Below are 20,971 nucleotides of genomic sequence, written 5' to 3'. Positions count from 1 at the left end.
AGCTGAAACGCACGTGTGGCTGCCTGAAGCAGACAGGGCCCCTCCGCCATCTCACCAACGGCCGGCCGGCCGCCCAGGGAAAGGCTGACCCGCAGGCGCCCTTCTCTTATACAGAAATCACAGTCTTGTCTTTTTATCAGTAGAGAAAGGACATTGGCTTATGCCCTTAATGATTCCTCAAAATCAGAAAGTATAATATAGTACTCTTGAGATGACTGGTACTCTCAGTTCTGTGACACTAAGAGCTGTAAGAACGGCTAGTGAGGATGTGTGTCGGGGGCCGGGCAGGAGCACAAGTCTGGGGAAGCAATAAGCAAATACACTGTAACTTACTGCCTAAGACATTTCTTTGCCTTAAAAATGTATTGGTAACACCAGTAAATCCTGTAGCTAATGCTGTTGTCCTAGACTGAATCAGCCACGCTTCTGAGGTAAAAGGGTTAATGCTTATGCATTTGTAAACATGAAATGTTGAATGGACCATGTTTACACTTATTTAAGAAGGAGCTTATCGCTACACACCTGTTAGAACAGCGAAATGAGAAATAGGGACTATACCACATGCTGGTGAGGACGTGGGGAAACTGCATCTCTCATACCTGGGGAGAGGAGGGTGCGAATGCGCAGTGGTACAGCCGCTCTGGAAAACAGTTTGGCAGTTTCTTAAAAAATTAAACATATGCTCACCATATGACCCAGCATGTATCCCAGAGAAATGAAAACCTCTGTCTGCACAAAAACTTTCTCAGAATGCTCACAGCGGCTTTATTTGTAATAGCCAAAACTTAGAGACCATTCACATGTGCTCCAGCCGGTGACCAGTCACACAAACTTTGGTGCGTCCTTGCTGTGGCACAGCACTCAGCAGTGACAGAAGAATGAACTGTTAATACATACAACTTAGATGGATCTCAAGGGAATTAGGCTCAGTTTTTCTTTAAAAATCCAATCTCTAAAGGTTACATACTGTGCTTCCATTTATAGAACACTCTCAAAATGACGAAACTATAGAGTTGGACAAGGTCCTACTGTTTTTCGCACGGGGAACTATATCCAATATCCTGTGATACACCGTAATGGAAAAGGATATAAAAAAGAATATGTATATGTATAACTGAATCACTTTGCTGTACGGCAGAAATTAACACAGCATTGTAAATCAACTATACTTCAATAAAATCAATTTTTAGAAGAACTATAGAGTTGGAGAACAAATTAGGGATGGAGGATGGGTGTGGTTATGAAGGAGAAGCACAGGGCATCTGTGCTGATGGGACACTTCTGTATCTTGCTTGTGGTCATGGTTACCTGAGTCTACACCTGGTAGAATCCCATAGAACTACACACATGCACACATAACACACACAAATGAGTGCCTGTGAAATCGGTGAAATCTGAACAAGGCTTGTAGATTGTACCAATGTCAATTTTCTGGTTTTATTTTGTACTATAGCTGTATTTCCAGGAATGTTTTTGGTTAATTCTCGGATTATACATGTGGTGTTGAGGAATGCTTTCTAATAGGATCCACTGATTGTACGTTTATATATTGCATGCTCCTCTGCAGGGTGAATTTGTAAATGAATATGTTGGCGAATTAATTGATGAGGAAGAATGCAGATTGCGAATCAAGCGAGCCCACGAGAACAGTGTAACTAATTTTTATATGTTAACTGTTACCAAGGTAAAATTGCTTTTTTTTTTGGTAAGAAAAAAGGATTTTTTGGTTTAGTCTGGTGGTCTTAGGTTAAACTCAGTTTCCTTCCTCTCATTTGGTTTTTCTCAAGCAAATTATAATGGTTTGCAGTAGCCAGTGTGTGTCCCACTATAATATGCTCATTATACCAGAGTACAAAAGTGAATGATTGCTGGCGCCTTGCACAGGTCATGTGAGACGCGCTGTGAATGAGAAGATGACCAGGAACAGGGTTGACACATCTGGATTTGAGTCCCAGCTCTTAGTCACTGAAAGACCTGGCCCTCAGTTTCTTTATCCCCAAGGGAGAGAATCAGCTCTGTAATTCTAAGTTATAAACCACCAGTAAAGTTCTGCTTTAGCAAAAATCCTGACTGTAAATTGTTCTACATATTTAAACTTTTTTTATGAGTTAGGAAAAATGAATGCTGTCAAAAGAAAAATGACAGTAAAACTTCTGGTTTAATACATGTAACTGTGAGTGCTGTTTGATGCCCATTACAGCAAAACTATTTCATTTAATTTCTTCAACAGTCCTCTGGAGTATAACCTTTAAAAATTGTGACTCACTATATTGTACATCTGTAACTTATATTGTACACCAATAACTATACTTCAGTAAAACTATACTTCGATAAAAAATTTTTAAAAAAAACGGTCCTCTGATTTACAGAGGACGAGAAACTGAGATCCAGCCATAAGTGATTTGTTGGATATCTTGTTACAGTTTAATGATGAGCCAAGACTCGTACCCATGTTTCCTATGTTCCAGGCTGTCTCTAAAACTGAGTCCGAATAGCCTTACAAGAACCAGAAATCATTTAAAAGAAGTATTATTTTAACTGATATGTCATTGTTTGAAAGTTTTACCACCTTCATGAACATACACTTTATATACATAAAATGCCATTTATTTGTGACTGCTGATTGGCCCCTTAAATCCTAGCCTCACTGCCGGTGACCCCTCCAGCCACCTGGACAACACTTGGGAGGCTCCATCTTCTAGAGCTTTCCCAGACTATCAGAGTTTAAATTCAGGGAGCCAAAATGTTGAGCTTTTTATGGTATTTTGAACTTTTGTGTAAGTAAAAACAGACTATGAAGATTATATCCCAAACTCCAGCCCTTCCATCAGTCAGATCTCTAAGTCTTCATTCAGAGAAGTTTCTTGTTTTTCCTTCCTCCCTCTTTGTGGCCTAAGCTCCCATTCATCTACCCCGCTACGAGTTTTGCTTCTTGCTTAGAGCAGGAAAGGAGGGCTGGCAGCAAAACACCATAGTTCCCGTCCCAAGTAGCACCCGAACTGAGAGCGCTCTACTCAGAAAACACCTTTCATCAAGCCCACGGCCAGCTGATCGAAGTCGCATTATTCTGTGGTGTGTTTGTTTCTAGAAACAAACTTTAAAAGAAACTAAACTCCACTTTATCTGACTTGCTTTTGACTTGGTCATCATGTAAAGTAGAGAACTTAGTCAGTCGTGCCGCGAGCACAGCTTCGGGGCTGTCGGTCGTCAGACCTCAGCTGGTGGCAGACGGCGCTGCCTCGTGGCTCTCGCCTGAGTCGGATGTTTCTCAGACGCGCTTATGCTCAGTTTCATGTCAAAGGAACTTTTCCTTTCTTTTCTTTCTGAAGGACCGTATCATTGACGCTGGCCCGAAGGGAAATTATTCTCGCTTTATGAACCACAGTTGTAATCCAAACTGTGAAACACAAAAGTGGACGGTGAATGGAGATGTTCGAGTTGGCCTTTTTGCTCTTTGTGACATTCCTGCAGGTAAAAGGGACTGCCCCCTCCCCGGAAAGCAAGTATGTCTTTGAGGGCAGAACATTCTGACACTCAAGTGTCAGACAAGTTTTGACACTCAAGTATTCACTCAAATAAGATAAAGAGCTATATTTAGAATTGTTACCTGCCCGTAGGAAGTAAACATCTATATCCTGCAAAAGGGAGCTTAGTAAGAGAGGGTATCAGAATTCTGTGTCTATGATCCCGCTGAATTAGTTCTCCAAATTATTTCTGTCTGTATAACGTAACCAAATGTTTAAGCTTTCGTTTCCTTTTTTTTTCTTTAATATTAAAGAAAATATTAACCAGTTGTTACCATCAACTGGTCTCTTCGTTTGTTTGTGGGAGGTTGTTTTGTTTTGTATTTTAGTTTGAAAAATCAGTCTGTTTCAGATTAGACAAAAAACGCTTCTCAAAGCAGAGTACTGCTTTCATTTTTCCTTACCCATCCAGCATCAATAACAGCAAGACTTAATTTCTCGTTTGTTAAGTCTGTAGAAAAATGGGTGGGAAGAGAAATGCTGTAGCTAAAAGTGATGTAAACTGTGTTTCTAGCACTCGCTGTGGATTGCTGAGGTCCAGCTAAAGAACGCTTGAACTGGGAATTCCCTGGCGGTCCAGTGGTTAGGACTCAGTGCTTTCACTGCGGGGGCCCAGGTTTGGTTGGGGAGCTAAGATCCTTCAGCCGAGCGGTGTGGCCAAAAAAAAAAAACAAAACTTTAAAATGCTAGAAATCTGTCCTTAAAGGCAACGGCAAAAAGACAGGGTTTAATTCAGTACTTAGTATAATTTTTTTAATTTCTGAGAAAGAAACCACTTCGTAACAGGAAGTCCCTTGTTTAACACTGGCACACGTTCTTAGGAATCTGTTATGTGTAAAAAGCAGGGGACTGACTGTGTACATTCAATTTGCTATTTGCTGCATGGTGTGGCCAAATTAAAAAAAAAAAAAAAAGACGACGAAAGAAAGCAAGCTTGGACCTCCTAGTTTGAGTCCCTGGGTCTTTGGTGTATGTAGTAAATGTGCATTTTGAAGTCTTTTCTGATCATAATGTGAGGCATTAATTACTGGAAATGGTATGGCTGTGACAATTCCACGGTCATCTTGTTTATTTAGAAACTAGTGTAAATTAGTTTTAGAAAAGAGACCCAAACTAGAACCCATTTTTCTTGAGCACAGATTTCAGATTCTTGGTCTCTGTCATGTGGTCTTTGACCACTTCAGTGAGAAGAATATGATGGTCTTTGTAGAATATTTATTTTTGCTTTAATCTTGGTGGATGGGATGTGTTCCTCTAGTTTTTTGTGTGTTTTTTTTGTTTGTTTGTTTTTTTCCTTTTTCCCATCACTATCTTCAGTGTGGAACACAGAGGATGGAAGGGTCTTCATGTCAGAATTACATCTCTTTTTTCGTTGTGAGGGTGTGTCTTTGACAGCGTTTCTCTCCCCCAGGACTTGAGTCTGAATACTTCTCTCTCTTGTGTTCTAGGGATGGAGCTAACATTTAATTACAACCTGGACTGTCTGGGCAATGGCAGGACGGAGTGCCACTGCGGGGCGGATAACTGCAGTGGTTTCCTCGGCGTGCGGCCAAAGGTCAGTGGCTGCAGGGGGCGCCCCTGGGGCTGGGGAGGGGCTGCTGAAGAAGCTTGTTTGGGGCTGTCTCAGGAGGTGCTGGCCAGGGGGACCTGGTTTAGTTTGCAGGCCAGCAGTTGGGTTTACCCAGAGTTTCGACTGCGATCTCCCACTAGAGCATATCTTAGTGAGAACTGTTAGGTTCTGAAAATGTCTGTGTTTCTGATTGAATTTGAAGTTAGCAAGATCTTTTTCAAAAACTTCAAAAAAAAAAATTCACACTATCCTAATACACTTTAGTGTATCCAAATTATACACTTTAAATTGGTGAACTTTATGGTTTGTGAATGCTCTCTCAGTTGTCTTTGCAATAAAAGAAAAAACAACACCTATTCAAAAATCAATGAAAAATGAATTATTTTTACTACAGTTCCGTGACAGGGTAAGCCCTCCTGGTGTTTTTTTGTTTTTGTTTTTGTTTTTTTTGTGGTACGCAGGCCTCTCACTGTTGTGGCCTCTCCCGTTGCGGAGCACAGGCTCCGGACACGCAGGCTCAGCGGCCATGGCTCACGGGCCCAGCCGCTCCGTGGCATGTGGGATCCTCCCGGACCGGGGCACGAACCCGTGTCCCCTGCTTTGGCAGGCGGACTCTCAACCACTGCGCCACCAGGGAAGCCCCTCCTGGTGTTTTAGGTAACCGAACAACAGGTGAATTTAAATGAACGTGAGGTTTTAGGATCTCCCTTTTACGTAAAGCTTCACGCTCTGTGATCGTTAAAACCGTGACCCCCTCTTTCCTGCCAGTCGGCATGTGCGTCCACAACTGAAGAAAAGGCAAAAAACGCTAAGCTGAAGCAGAAGAGACGAAAACTCAAAACAGAGCCGAAGCAGCTGCATGCAGATCGCTGCTTCCAGTGCGGGGACAGCGGCGAGCTGGTCATGTGCGACAGGAAGGGCTGCCCCAAAGCCTACCACCTGCTGTGCCTCAACCTGCCCCAGCCGCCCCACGGTGAGCCCGGCCCGCAGGCCCCGCCCGACTCCATCTCTGCCCACCGTGCCCGACTCAGAATTCGGGCGGTCCAGTCCCCCGTGTGGAGCCGTGGGATAGGAAGCATTGGAGAGAACAAGCAGCAGGAGCAAGCAAAGATTTTGCTAGTGAAAAATCTGTCTCAGTGCAAATGGGGGACGCCCATGGGCCAGCAAGGACTGGGGTCTTACTGTCCATTACCACGGGTGGTAGTTGGCTCCTAGCTGAGTTTGGGGTAGTAGCTCGCAGCCACACTGACAGGTGCACCCAGACCTCTGTTGGCTGAGGCTTGGAGTCGTAGTCAACTGCATTCAGTCCCCAGTCCTAGAGGAAGGTGGGAAGTGGGGTGTCTCGTGGCGTTGGGGACAGGCACTCACTGGGCTCCTTCTCTTCTTCCCATCCACACTAGGAAAGTGGGAGTGCCCGTGGCATCAGTGCGACGAGTGCAGCGGCGCAGCTGTGTCCTTCTGTGAGTTCTGTCCACGTTCGTTTTGCAAAGATCATGAAAAGGGGGCTCTGGTGCCCTCCGCCCTGGAAGGCCGTCTCTGCTGCTCTGAACATGACCCTGTATCTCCCGTGTCACCCGAATACTGGAGCAAGATCAAATGTAAATTGGAATCACAAGATCACGGAGAAGAAGTCAGAGAATAAATGGGCAGTGATTTCCTTCTTTTTTTATTTAAACGAAGAAAGGAAAAGTAAAAGGTAGAGAATGCATTAGTACAGGAAGAGACCGCTGCAGTGCATACAGCCTTGGCCATCAGCGCTGCCTTATTAAAGTGAAGGTGGGGAACCAGGCTGTGCAGGCAGAAGCTGTTGGTGGGACCTGGTTGTTCAGTTTCGTCCTGTCAGTTTGGGGATTCTTTTGTGGAGGGTTAGATTCCCTTGGTCTTTTCTTGCCTTTTATTGTGCTTCAATGCCTTTGCAGCTGGCAAAAGAGATGTCTTCGCTTTTAAAATAAGAACAAAGAGAAAAAGTTTTGTTAATGAGATAAATTTAAAGTCTAGGATGTGTTCCTTGGGTGTAAAAAGCAAAAGTAGCCATCATTCCTTTATTTATTTTCATTTTAAAAAATTTTGAGAAGTGTAGTTCAGATAGTCTAATCTCTGTGTGTGTGTGTGTGTGTGTGTGTGTGTGTGTGTGTATGTGTGTTTTAAGTAGGAATTGCAGAAAGCCCTCTAGAAAAGGGTATGGTGGTCTTACATACCTCTTTCCTGAGCAGTAGGGAGGCTGGCTTCGCTTCCCCTTCCAGACGCCTCTCATAGTCTTAGAGAAGGGCTCTGTGGGAGTATTGAATCTGGCCTCTTGAAATCAAAAGGCCTCAGTGAATATTACCTCTGTGGTCTTAAACTAGGTGGGCTTTCCGATATAACTTTACCTAGAAAGGTATGTAATGTGGTTGTTGGTTTTTTGTTCTGGAGAAAAAAAGAAATCGATGCCCTCACTGAAACGTTCTTCACTGATAATGGGTGTTTTTGATGAAGTGTGTCTCTGTGGATATGAAGACAGAGTTAGAATGGTCATTCCTGTTGTCTTGACACACTGGTAAAGGCAGCTAAAGGGAGTTGAAAGGCACAGACCAAAAGTTGGGTCAAATAAGCACCATTTTCTATCCAATTTAATGTACACCCTGGTCTGACTTGGAGAGAGTTACGGGCATTTTAATTTTCTGTCTCTGCTTTCCTCTCCCAAGCAAACATTCCCTTTGTCAGCTGACCACTCAGTCACGTGTCCTGGTGAAAACCACACAAATGAATTTGAACTGTATTTGAATAGATCTTTCTGTTCAGTTCCTAATTTGGGGGTGAAAGTGGTAGGGGGCATCCCCAAGTTACATGTAAACAGTTACCCAGTACTTAAACTCACCCCCACTGAGGAAGGGAAAGCACTTGTACTTCTACAGGGTAAGCGAGAGCCACACGAACACACTTGATGGCAGGAAGCGCTTAGGGAGAGCTCCACAGACGCAGTGGTAGCAGGAGTGGCTGGAGCTCATAGATGCAAGTGAACCGGAATACCTGCCCACAGGACTCACTTGCTGTTCATGCTTAGGAATATGTATATTCCAGGATTCCCTGTATGAATTAATTAGTCCTGTCAGACATTGTTGTAACACTGAACTAAGTAGAAGCCTAGGTTTAGCTTGAATGAACGTCAACTTCTCTGTGAATTTTGACTGCTAACAGTTGCCGGTACCTGGTAGCATTTATTTTCCCTCAGGAAGTACCCAGTGACCTTATAAAGGCAGGGAAGATAGATGCTCCACAACATTCCTTCAGTTGTGCTGTGTGTTCCTTTTTCTTATCAATTTACAACTCTTCTCTGGAAAAAAGAAGAAAAACATCTGTTCTGTGCTTCTTTTTTTTTTTGTTCTTTGTATGTAAATGTGCAATTATACTGGATTTTTTCTTGTTAAAAAAAACAAAAACAAAAAAACACTACAATTCCTTTACTTAAGCTCCTAAACTGCCATTTGCCTGATTCCAGCAAATAATTCTGAGGTAACTTATTGGGCCTCCAGTAATTCTGTTGATTAGATATGGTCCCAAAAGAAAGAGCAAGATAGAAAATGCTATATGTATTACCAAATGCGACTGCTGCAAGTCCCGTGAATTACAGCTCACCAAAACACTAAAGTTTGCTCTTGAGCAATTACATAGTTTGATGTCCTTTTAAAAAATAATTTAAGAAAATCTAGGTTTTATCATACTAAAACTTTATTTTATATATGTATATGATAAATGTTTGCTTTTTTAAACTTACTAATATGAAGGATTTCCTTTAATATCCGAAATGCACCTCGTGTTGAAACGGTATCCAACATGGAATCTTATCTCCTTGCTTTGTTTTGGACTTTGTGCTATTTAATATCTGGTGACTTTTATATGGTAAGCCAGGGTATATCCTGTATACTACAAATACCTTAGGTTTAAGTATTTTTATGCAGCTTCTTCATTGTGTCACATTTTGTTTGTGTATCTGTAGCAGAGCTCCGCTGAGGTTTCTTAATTTGGGTGGGGGTGGGGGGTTGGCTAATAGGCTTGTTCTGCCACTTCAGAAATCAGGGCGGAAAACACCGTCGCTGACTGCAGCCATGGGGTCTTTGTCCACGAGTGTCCTTTAACGGTCTGGAACGTGGTTTTAGTCCTGGCAGTGCCAGGGAGCTCTCCTCACACCTCGTACTGTCACCTAGTTTGTATATTTTAAAGGTGGAGGCCATGGAAGCAGAAAAAAAAATAAGTTGTGCTTTATACGTGCATAGTATCCATGCAGGGTGCTTGTCTGTGCTTCACCAATGACATTTTGCAAAAGACATGTTGCTCACTGATAGCTGGAAGTTGTTATTTGTTAACTTTTAAATCTGTCTGTGGTCAGAGCATAAATGGTTGGTTTTTAATTCTTGTCCGAAAATGAAATAACTTAAAGCAGCATGGGATAACGGTGGCATTTTTTTTTAACCTTATGTTGGTTCTTTGGTGGAAGAAGCGAACGTAAGATTTTTGATAATCAGCATAAATCTTCAGAAATCGGATCTGTAAGAGCTAGAGGTGAAATCCTGGAGGCTTTCCAGGCCCTGCGTGGGAGGGGGCGTGAGGAATGTCCTGTCGCTGGCTGGGAAGGGAGGGGTGGATGGCCCTGTGCTCCCGGCAGGGCAGGCGGAAGCAGCTGGAGGGAGTGAGTCACTTCTTGAATATCTAATCAGGGCTGGAGTTAGGAGTGGGGTGGGTTTTATTTTCATTTTTCTTTTAACAAGTTCCCACCCTATCCTAATTCTCAGAAATGCTCTGGCCTAACCTATAAAATAGGCTGACTTTTAGAATCACTGAAACTTGGAAATTTCTGTGTGTTCAAATCAGGAACACATCTAAAAACTAAAAACTAAAAAAAAAAAAAAAAAAAAAAAAAAAAAGGCAGGGGAAGGCTGCTCCCAGCTCCCAGCTGCCATTTCCCCAGAGTATTTGGAGGCCCGCCTGTGAGTAACGCTGGGAAACTCACAACATGGAGATGATCGCGGAAAGGACTGAGACAGGGTGGCTGTTGGACACCTTTCTTTCCTGACTCAGGAAGAAGAGTTTCCCTTCTGAGTAGCTCGCTGCATGGTGTGTTCCAGTCAGGGTCCAGCCCAGATCTGCAGTTTGGAAACAGATGGGCCAGCTGTGTGGAGCGCAGTCTCTGGACTCCCGGGGATTTGTTGCTTGTCTCTCATTTCATTTTAAAACAGAAAGCTCTTCTTTAGCGTTCACCTTAAAGTCAAGGTACCGCCACCTGCCATGTCCCACTAGGATAAGAGAACAAGTTACCGTGGCGTCTTGACAGCTTGGGAAGCTCACACTTGATGTCCTTCTACATTGGGAAGTTGCTTGTGCTGGGCAGTGCAAATTAGACTTGAATTACTTCTTAAAAGGCCGATGTGTCCAGCCCCCTCATTGTCCGAGCTGCTGCAGACATGATCATTTGGAACAACTTCCTTTGGCCTCAGGCCACCTAGAATTGGTCTCTGGTTATTTGTAAACAAACAGTAGAACTCGCTTCCCTTTCCAGATAGGCTCGGGAATAGATATAATTAGACAGCTTTGCCCTATATTGACAAATACGAAGAGTTGGGAATTTGTATATACTGAAATCTACCGACATTTATCCGGGGTGGGGTACAGGGAAAGGGGGTTACAGTAGGGTCAGGGAGGGGGTGATGGTGTTTACCACAGGTACGAAGTCGCCACTTTAACACTGAGACCTCTGCCTCATTGAATTCAGGTTTTTTAAGTACTTGAAACTCCTCAGATTCTCCTTATTTTACAGTTATTTTAAAATTTATGAAGTAGAAAGCATTGTTTTGTATACTGTTTTGTCTCTTACCCTCTTGAACTTGGATTAAAGGCCAAGTTCTGCGGACGGAAGTGTCCACAGTAGTTCTCTCAGATTCAGTGCACACATTCGGGGAAGAGACTCCTGCATGAAATACCAGCAGCACTTCTACGAGTACTTCATACGTATGTTCTCTGTTTTGTTATTTTGTCAACCCCATCCCCAAGCACCTCTTCTTTCCTTTTAATATATGCCTGCGTAGGGAAAAAAACAAAAATTTGCACTTATGTTACACTCCTGAAATGCTGGGTGTAACCTGTGTGTTTCAAACCCATTTCCGTTCTTTTCAGTCCATGGCTTAAGTGACAAGTTCAGGTGCGTGTGGCACATATGTACGAAGGAGGAAGAGAATTACCTGTCCTTCGGTGACGTCCCAGAGTCATTAATGTGTAAGAAAAAGGGAAAAGGTGAATAGTTACCAAAGTCATTTATTCAGTCCTTCGTTTTCTTATGTGACATCACTGCACCTGCTAGTTGGCAAGAAAGCACCCTCGGGTTTCCCTTCCCCACCTGCCACAGACTTCTGATGTGTGTGAATGCCTCTCGGTATCCATCAGATGACCTAAATGAGGGATTCAAACAGTATTCTTGTCAGTTTAGAAGTGGACTGGATAAAATTTACTTTTACTTTGTTGTCACTAATATTGCTCTTTATCTCATTTGTGCTGTCACATGCCCTGTGTTAAAAAAAAAAAAAAAGAAAATCATGTTGCCACTGATAACCAAGATGCTAAATGATGACTACAACTGGTTCTTTTTATATACAAGGGTGTGTGCATAATTGGAATTGATAGGAGAAATTTATTTGTATCCACTTGTGATATTGCACAACAAAACACAGATACCTGCAGATTCTGCGCTCATTTCCTCGTGATCTTTATCTATGATAATTACCTTTGTAGATTGGTTATTTCTGTACTTTATCTGTAATAAACTTTGTAGATCCTGTGAACTGTTATTTTTTTGCCTAAATCCCTTGAGACTTGAGTCTTTAATAACAAAGCATCAATATTCACTAAGTCAGTCTCTTCTGAGTTTCTGTGACTTGGCTAGAAGCTCTTGACACTAAAGATTAGTGTTCATTTTCCCTGGGGGTATTCCACTAGGGCATTACTGTATAATGACTTGATGTTGCCACATAGACTTCAAGATATACGATATTTTGGGGATTTTGTTGATTGGCCTATGTTTTATTGCATAGTGTGAAACGTGTAAAGCTTGCTTAACCTGTACATAGATAGCTTATTGTTGACTAGTTACGGTGTATTAGCATTGCCTGTAATATTTAAGCTTCTTACTACTGTGTGTGCTGGTAGGAACATATAATTTTTGTACATTATATTTACTGAGATGCTGCCTTTCTTATTTTACAAATACTTTGGAATTCAAATGTGTTTTTTGCTTCCGTGAGGATTAATTTGGAAAGGTTTTTAATGACATTCCACTGATTTCAGATTTTGCTTGAGGTTGACTTCAATAAATTGTCCCGTATGTTGCAAATTAAATATGTGGACTTGTTCATTGCCCGTAATTTCTTGCTACCGCTCAGTGGGCAAGAGGCCACCCTGGGCGGGAGGGGACCAGCGCGGGGCCGAAAGAACCAGCGCGTCCACCAAGCCGGCGAGGCCCGCAAGGTCGTGCGGGAGCCCGGCACGTCTTCCCGCAGCACGCACTGTGCTTCAGAGGACTTGGATCCGGAAACGAGGAGTCCGCGTGGTCCCCGGGAGGGAAGGCCCGGGCCTCGGTAAGGTACGCAACGTCGGGCGCGCGGGCGCGCGGGCGGGGGACAGACAACTGCGGCGACCCCTCACTTCCGTCCGCCGCTGTCTCAGGCGCTGGGGGCCGCTCTCGCCCCGCCTCGGCCCCGCCCCCGCTCCGGCCCCGCCCCGCGCCCCCCTCCCTCGGCGCCGCCACGTCAACCTTGAGCGCGGGCGCCGTGATGGGGAAGGAGGTGGCGGCGGAGGTGGGCGTGCGGCTCGTGCTGTTCGCGGCCTGCCTGTAAGGACTTGCGCTCCGGCCCCCGGCCCCCGGCCCCGCCGCCCGGCCGGGCTCCGCGCGCGCTTCCGGGAAGCCGCCGACGCGCCCGCACCTTTGTGTCCCCTTTAGGGTAACAGAGCTGCTCCCGCCCTTCCAGAGGCTCATCCAGCCCGAGGAGATGTGGCTCTACCGGAATCCGTACGTGGAAGCAGAGTATTTCGCCACCAAGCCGATGTTTGTGCGTGGAGAACCAGCCTTCCTTCTGAGCGCACTTCTCACGGAGCCGAACGCTAGGGAGGGAGCGGGCAGGTCCCCCTGGCTCCGCCACGGAGCTGAAGAAGAGCCTTCGCGTCGTAACGGTTAAGGGCCAGGTTGAGAGAGAAGTCCGTCCGCTTCGGCTCCAGGGACAGGGTCTGGGGGCGGCTGCTCAGGGCGGCCCGGGGCAACTGGTCGTTGAGAGGAGCGGTGACGGCGGCTCCCGCGGGAGCTCGGCGCCCAGCTAGCCGCAGGCGGACCCGGGACACCGCACTTGGGGGGGAGCCGGGAGGCCTGATAGGCCAGTTCTGCTGTCACTTCACCCCTCTTGCTGTGGGAGCTCTTTTCCCAGCTAGCTGTGTGACGTTCTCGGGGCGGCCCTGTTTCCTTTCGCGTGCTGAGCTCTGCCGTGTCCGGCGCAGGTCGTCGCCTTGCTGGCCCCGCTGGCCCCGGTCCTCCTGGCCAGGTGTCTGAAGAAGGCGGACGCAGTGGACAGCCGGCAGGCCTGCCTGGGTAAGCGCGGCCTCCCCAGCGCCGGAAGCAGGAGGCGGGGGCCCCCACGGGGCTCGCGGGGCGGGGCGGGGGGGGCCCGGCTCTGCGTTCCTCGGGTGACTGTGTCTCCCGGGTGCCCCGCCTGCTGCCTGTGAGACGTGCTCCACGTCCTGGGCGCACCTGCGTGCACCGGACTGTTTGCAGCTCCGACGCGTCCTCAGCCCGGGTAGCGCGTTCTCCCTGTGCCACGGCGGAGTGGCCGGCGGGGGCCGGGATTATCCTCACGCTCCGCTCCGGCTGGAGTCCGAGCGCTCCCCTGTCCCCGGAGACCGCGGCTGCGCCTAACGAGACGGGGACCCGGCCGCTCCTCCTGGGCAGACGCCACCAGCAGCCACTTCCGTTGCCTTCCAGCTGCCAGCCTGGCCCTGGCTCTGAACGGCGTCTTCACCAACACAGTCAAACTGATAGCGGGGAGGTGAGTGCCCAGCGCTGCCGCCCCCCGCCCCCCGCCCCCGGGAGGGCAGGCGCACGCAACTGCTGCCGCATCTTCCCGTAGCCTTTTCTCTGTATTATTCTCAGTCTGATCTTTCTCTTCTAACAACACTTCCTCCCTTCCCACTACCTCGGTCCTCTCTTCTGCCCTGAACAGCATTTCCCACTGACACAGCGGCGGTGTCCCCCAGAGCAGCCCCAGAAGCTGCAGCACGACTCACTCTCTGCCCTAAAAAGTAACTATGTGCCGCAGTGGCTTTTTTTCCTTCCTGATTTAAATATTGACCCTGGAAATAAGGCTTTTCTCTTAGTGGTGACTGTCCAATCCGGTTTCACTGTTTTGCCTGGGACACTATTTGACTGACAGTTAAGAAAGGTATCTAACACAACCAAAAAATAATTTCTGGAGTTGTGAATGATCCACGTTCGGACCTTGCTTATTTCTTGCAGGCCACGCCCAGACTTCTTCTACCGTTGCTTCCCCGACGGGCAAGCCCATCATGACCTGCCGTGCACGGGGAACGAGGCCGTGGTGAATGAGGGCCGCAAGAGCTTCCCCAGCGGACATTCTTCCTGTAGGAATACCACGTGGGCTCTACATCTGTGCTTTTTTGGGGATCATTGAATTTAACCTCGGAAGCTCGTGAGGGTGGGAACGTCTCACGCACTCTTGTTCTTGTATCTAGAAATCGGAGAGCCCCCTTCTTTAATAACAAGCTTGAACCTCGAATATTAAATATTCGAGTACAGAGGAAGTAGTTTACCTTCATGAAATATGAACATTATTACTGTATTATTTGCCTAAATCCTGCAATCTTGTTCCAGTCATAAAAATATTAACTAACCTTTATTGAAGAGTCACTGTATGTCAGGTGCTTCCGAAAGCATTTTAGATTCGTGTCTCGTTTGATACCGTAAAGAGCCCAGTGAGATGCGTACTGTTGTTTTTATGATTCCCATTTATGCATCAGGAAACTAACGCATCAGGAAGTGAAGTCCCATTGCTAGGATTCCAAAACTAGTCTCGGTAAATGTTACTCACTTTGGGAAACGGTCCTTCATTTTCCCTTTTGTTTCCTTCTCCCTCATGATTGACGATGTAGATCGATGATCTACACCAAAAGTTACCAAAAGGGATAAAAACATATTCATACCCGCTAGCCTCCTCTTTTTCTTTAAAAGACATATACTTAGAGGTCTTCCCTCTTCTAGTTGCATTTGCTGGTCTGGCCTTCGCATCCTTCTACCTGGCAGGGAAGTTACACTGCTTCACACCACGAGGCCGAGGGAAATCTTGGAGGTTCTGTGCCTTTCTGTCACCCCTACTCTTTGCAGCTGTGATTGCACTGTCCCGCACCTGTGACTACAAGCATCACTGGCAAGGTAAGCAAGGCATCCAGGCCATGGACGCCTCCACCGTTCTCCCACCATTTCTCCCTAGCACTCGGCACAGGAGACGCTCCCTGGGTGTCTGCTGAATGAACAGACAAGTGAGCAGAGGATGGTCTGCGTTCTGTACTGAGTATGCGTTTATCGCTACACGGAAAATGAAAAAGCACACTGTTATCTTTTAAACAGATTACCAAGGAGGAACATTCTGATTTTCCCATGACTGTGAAGCATCATAAGTTCAGAATAAACGCTATAAGAAATTTTTTACAACCAACCTCAAAATTCAATTTACTTACTGTCTTAAAAATCAAGTTCCCTGTCGTGAGGTTTTTGTTCAGAAACGAAAGTAAAATTCAAGAAAACATAAAATTGTAATTAAACCAAAGAAATTTAAGTTGAATGATAGAGTAAAACATCCAAATTACAGAATACTTGCACAGAAAGCCCACAGTCCAAAAAAAAAAAAAAAAAAAAAAAGCTGACAGTATTGCCCCGAGGACCTTAGGAGCTCAGTTTTAAAGAATAAATTTTTGCAAAGAGAGGCAACTCCTGAAGAGTTTATTCCTTCCTCTAGAACCCTTTAAATGGTGAGAAGGAGTTGTTGATAGCATTAAGTGAACCTTCATTATTCTTCTCAATTAAAAATATTCAATGCAGTGAACTCAGAAAAAGCCTTGTTGTAACTACCCAACTAAAGATGTGTTTTGATTTGGTGTTTAGAGAACAACCTGACAATGACAATCCTGCAAGTGTACGGTAAAATTAAGAAAACCCCAAAACCCCATAAGCCTGGAACTGAGGGGTTTTGCAGGCTAAACAAGTAGAGTAGCCTGGAGGGCCAAGCTCCCTCTGCTGGCTGGCGTCGCCGTGACTGAGGGAAGGCCCATCTCCTCTGCCTTCAGATGTCCTGGCTGGATCCGCCATCGGCCTGACGTTCGCCTACGTCTGCTACAGGCAGTACTACCCTCCCCTGACGGACGCCCGGTGCCACAGACCACTGCAGCGCAGCCCTGCTCTTCCCACCGCGCAGAAGCGGCCTGGCGACCCTCATCATTTTGATGTTTAGACACGAGCTGCCTCCCTGGAAAACAGGTGAATCAGCCCCCCCTAACTCACCACGCCCAGGACAAGAATTTCTGACCTTTCACCTCCCGAGAGGTACAGGTGAGGAGAGAAGCCCCAGTGATCATGCAGTTTTGCCCTGGCTCACAGGGATTTATCACGAGGAGTCAAGATCCTTTTTCACTACTGTTCGCCACGCGTTCCAGTAACGAGATCTTTTCGTGGTCTTTCCAGCTTATGAATGTGGCCCATCAGATTGGTATCCCAACCTCTACAGTGTTTTTACACTTAACTTCAGTACTGTTCTTGGAATGATTCTGTCACAAAGAAGCTTTCACCTTAGCCCCACTTTATCCTAGAAGCTAGCGCTGATGATGAGAACTTAATTTCCATTTCCCATAGCTCAAAATCTTAAAATCTAGGGCATGAGCAATTAAATTATTTTAGTTCTGTTTACTTTCTCTGGTGGCAATTCCATCACGCCTTAAATAGGAGAATCTCCAATTCTGGCTTATTTACCACTGTGCATATCTTACTCAAGTCCAGCTAAGTACTGCTGTCCATTTTGAATACTGTAAACATAAACGATTTGATAATTTGTTGAATTACTGAGTAAACACAATAAAAAAGAAACTGGTCAGGAGCGTGGATTCAGTACTCACTGTCTCCACCTTACTTACACGAGCTGCTTTCCCGCCACTCAGGACTGAAGATCCGCCCAAATGCACCAGCTGTGCCAAGCAGCCAAGGCAGGGCAGGGTAGTCAGAGGCACGGCTGTCTGGAGGGCAGGCGAGTCTCCTCCCGCCCCGCCCTCACCGTAGGGTATAATGGACCATGACAGGACGTTGGCAGAACTGATAGTGTAGGACCTATAACGGCCTTTCTCTGTGTTGTGATTATATTTTATTTGTTTTCTTTTTGTGATTATATTTTAAATATGACCTTGATTTGTGTATTTCTGTAACATATTTTCAATATATCTTTTTCCTAACGGTGAACGTGGTTTTTTGTGCTTAAAGTTCCATTTGAGACCTGAAACATTTCCAAAGTTAGACACCAGATTCCCTATCTACCTGACACAAGTGATTCCACTAACTACAGCATGGCTGATGTCAGTAATACCCAAGGAGCATCTCAATATTCACCTTATGACCGCCGTACTTCAAATCAACAGTCAGGGGAAAGAAGCTGAATGTTAGTTCTTTGCCCAAAACTCTTTTTAAACTTGTTTTAGTAGTACACAAGGGGAAGAGAAATGATGATTGTATTGACTCTCTTTACTTTATGATGGATGAGCCAGGTAAAAGTAGGCAACTGGTCAATATGGTTTTATTTCAGTATTTACTAAAGTTTTAAATATAATCACATAAAAAACATTTCCAAAAGTGCAAAATATCAGAAAGCTGATCAGTGCTATTAATCTTTCCATGCAAACAATCTCTTTTGCTGCGATAAGCAATACCAATTCTGCAGCTGGGAATATGTATAAAATGATACTCTACCAGCATTTAAAAATAGGCTTGGTCAAGAGATTGCACATGATACAACTGAAGTAGTGCAAATAATATACAACTAAACAAGGAACTCAAGTCAAGCTTATTACCCTGTGGAATATATATCCGTGATACCAGCACAGGGGGACAAACAGGATATAAAGCTCTTTTCCAGTCACCTGCCCCTCACCACCAGAAGGAAACACTTCTTAGTACAAACAGTGGTTTATCTAGCCATCCAGGTTGATCCTGTTCATCTTTGGTTACAGGGACTCACTCTTGCTGGTCCTTTGGTTTACTCTTAAATTTTAGTTATTCTGTTAATAGGAAGACCAAATTTAAATTTGAAGACAACAACTTGATGAAAGCTTCCCCTTTAATATGTACTGAATGCTACTGAATTCTCAGTAACCCTTACTTCACACCCAGAGTTTACGTAGTGAAGAAAATAAAGTATTTCATATAGATGAGACTTCTTAGTGGCTTAGCATCAGTGTGTAAGCAGATGGACAAGGAAAGGCCAGGCTCTCACCTTTACCCCAACCTTATCTCTAGGGTGACAGTAATTAACCTTCCCTCTGCTGTCAAAGAGATGGCTTATGTGAATGTTAAATTCCAGGGCTTTGGGTACCATGATACATTTACTTACAAGAAACGGATGTAAAAAACGAAACACAGCTTGCCTGTCTACACCGCTGTGTCCACCAGGGCCTGTAGGAACCTGAGAGGAGTGTGAAGGACTGTCACAAAGAGAACTGCAAAGACAATCACAAACTGAGACCTGTGAGAAAGAAGATACCTACAGCACAGTGGTGAGCAAGATGCCTTGGAAACAATTAGTCTCCATTCACTCGTCTTCTTCAAGGTGCATCTCACTTGCACGCTCTGACACTGACTCTGCAATGGCTGTTCCTGGCCCCACAGACGCATGTTTGTCTTTCAGAATAAGGAACACCTCCCCCTAGCCAGATCTACCAACGCTGCCTGTGCCGGGAGCCTGTTCCATAGCATCCTGCACTACGGGTACCTAAGAGGGCAACGCTGTTTATGTGCTTGAAGAGGACACTCTTCGATACTCCCTCCACCCAAGCAGCCGTGGCAGATGGCTTACACAAACTCTATTTCACCATCAGTGTACCACTAAAACATTTTATTCATCACTTAATAAGCAGTCAAAGCTGTGTAATTTCAGGTCTGTCAGCTTTTATAACCCTCAACTTAAGAACTAACAACTAAGTCGGACTTTGTCTAGAGTCTCCCAGTTTGAAGTATGATATAAAAGGGCAGGTCTAGGATATATAACATCTTTGCTTTATAAAGGTGCACCTGACGTGAACTAAACTGTCCACCGAGAGCAGCTTAAACAGCTGTGGAAACAGTGAACAGCATCAGTGATTCCTAGCAATAAATCTGTCAGTCAGCTGTAGAGAGAGTAAACAGTAGTTACAGGTTTTAGTCTTTTCTTCATACAGTACGTGTAGGAAATAAAAGCTGGCTCAAAAGAACCTGATGGCCACCAGTCTCCCTCATTCACTTAGACTTGGCCTCAAATGCAGAGAACACCCATGAGCGATGAGCAGACCCCACAATGCCTTCTGAATCTCAGGAGTCCACTTCCAGATTAGAATATTTTCTAAAGATAAGCAATAATTTCTTAGAAAAATTTATACCCAACCCAAAACAAAAATTCAAACAGACTTTATACCATCTCAAGTAATAAGCAATAAAGTGTGGTACCTAAGAGAAAAACAAATACCGTATGCTAACACATATATATGGAATCTAAGGGAAAAAAAAGGTCACGAAGAACCTAGGGGCAAGATGGGAATAAAGACACAGACCTACTGGAGCATGGACTTGAGGATACGGGGAGGGGGAAGGGTAAGCTGTGACAAAGTGAGAGAGTGGCATGGACATATATACACTACCAAACGTAAAATAGATAGCTAGTGGGAAGCAGCCGCATAGCACAGGGAGATCAGCTCATGCTTTGTGACCACCTAGAGGGGTGGGATAGGGAGGGTGGGAGGGAGATGCAAGAGGGAACAGTATAGCCGATTCACTTTGTTATAAAGCTGAAACTAACACCATTGTAAAGCAATTATACTCCAATAAAGATGTTAAAAAAGAAAAAAGCATGGTACCTAAATACCATCATCAAAGTATTAAAGATGCAAACCACTCCCAGCTATGAAGAAAGAATGGCAAGTGTTTCTCTGAAGCCAGTGGTAAAAAGTAATAGGGTCTTCCCTTTGCTTTTCCACTCACTTCCAGAGAGGAAGATTATCTTCCAAAGACCCCAGTGGTGAGTAAGTGGCAGGCAACCTGCAGGAAATGACGCAGCTGAGGAGAGGAAAACTGCAGCAACAAAGAGGCAGGTTCTCTGGGGAAGGATCCCTCAGTGTCCGTCTAAGGGAGAGAGCTGAAGAGGTCATCACGCTGGAAGGCGACCAGAGAGAACGCCAGAGTCTGACACACAAACTTTCTAACTACACATCTAAAGGGCTGAGTAACGTAAATCCCAGGATGAGCTGTTTGTACTTAAAGCTGTAACTGTTGCCATCATGGTAACTCTCCGATGGTCAACTATTAAGATTCTGAGTTTAGATCCTAAAAATGGCAAGTATTATTGGACCAAGTTGCTAACAAAACAAACATACACTAACCTTTCTCTAAGTGGCCTACTGTGCTTTTTTCCCATGAATTTTAACCAGAGTCCTTCTAAAAATGAGTAATAACCTGGATCTTGGTGACAGGCAACAAAAAGTATATTTATAAAGAGCTGAGGTTCCAAAGTTCCTCGTCACATGTTAATATGTAGGAACCATGCTGCATACATGACATTTAAAAACTTAC

The 20,971-nt window shown here is 45.0% G+C and overlaps 2 protein-coding genes across 7 annotated transcripts in view; both read left to right on the top strand.

Moving 5' to 3' along the window:
• Positions 1-9,482, top strand: part of NSD3 (nuclear receptor binding SET domain protein 3) — a 108,686-nt gene extending 99,204 nt beyond the window's left edge. For 2 of the 3 annotated variants that reach the window (XM_060085685.1, XM_060085683.1), the window contains 5 exons: positions 1,568-1,684; positions 3,330-3,471; positions 4,973-5,079; positions 5,863-6,067; positions 6,495-9,482. In XM_060085685.1, coding sequence (XP_059941668.1) covers positions 1,568-1,684; positions 3,330-3,471; positions 4,973-5,079; positions 5,863-6,067; positions 6,495-6,736 — 813 coding nt within the window. In that variant the 3' untranslated portion in view covers positions 6,737-9,482. The remainder of the gene's footprint in view (positions 1-1,567; positions 1,685-3,329; positions 3,472-4,972; positions 5,080-5,862; positions 6,068-6,494) is intronic. The other variant, XM_060085684.1, reaches the window with a different exon arrangement.
• Positions 9,483-12,870: 3,388 nt separating this feature from the next.
• PLPP5 (phospholipid phosphatase 5) lies at positions 12,871-17,620 on the top strand. Of its 4 annotated transcripts, none has more exons than XM_060085690.1 (7): positions 12,871-12,949; positions 13,058-13,166; positions 13,606-13,696; positions 14,087-14,150; positions 14,618-14,742; positions 15,380-15,550; positions 16,462-17,620. In XM_060085690.1, exons 1-7 carry the CDS (start codon positions 12,891-12,893, stop codon positions 16,623-16,625), a joined length of 783 nt encoding a protein of 260 aa, XP_059941673.1. In that variant the 5' UTR covers positions 12,871-12,890; the 3' UTR covers positions 16,626-17,620. The 4 variants fall into 4 exon arrangements, 3 of the variants coding, with proteins under 3 accessions (XP_059941673.1, XP_059941674.1, XP_059941675.1); XM_060085691.1 differs by lacking the exon at positions 16,462-17,620 and adding an exon at positions 16,280-16,455; XR_009530774.1 differs by lacking the exon at positions 16,462-17,620 and having other exon boundaries at positions 13,058-13,287; positions 13,880-14,150; positions 15,380-15,469.
• The last annotated feature ends 3,351 nt before the right edge of the window (positions 17,621-20,971 follow it).

The sequence above is a fragment of the Mesoplodon densirostris genome, chromosome 20 (assembly GCF_025265405.1).
Source record: "Mesoplodon densirostris isolate mMesDen1 chromosome 20, mMesDen1 primary haplotype, whole genome shotgun sequence".
NCBI lineage: Eukaryota > Metazoa > Chordata > Mammalia > Artiodactyla > Ziphiidae > Mesoplodon > Mesoplodon densirostris.
This window is presented reverse-complemented; position numbering and strand designations above follow the sequence as displayed.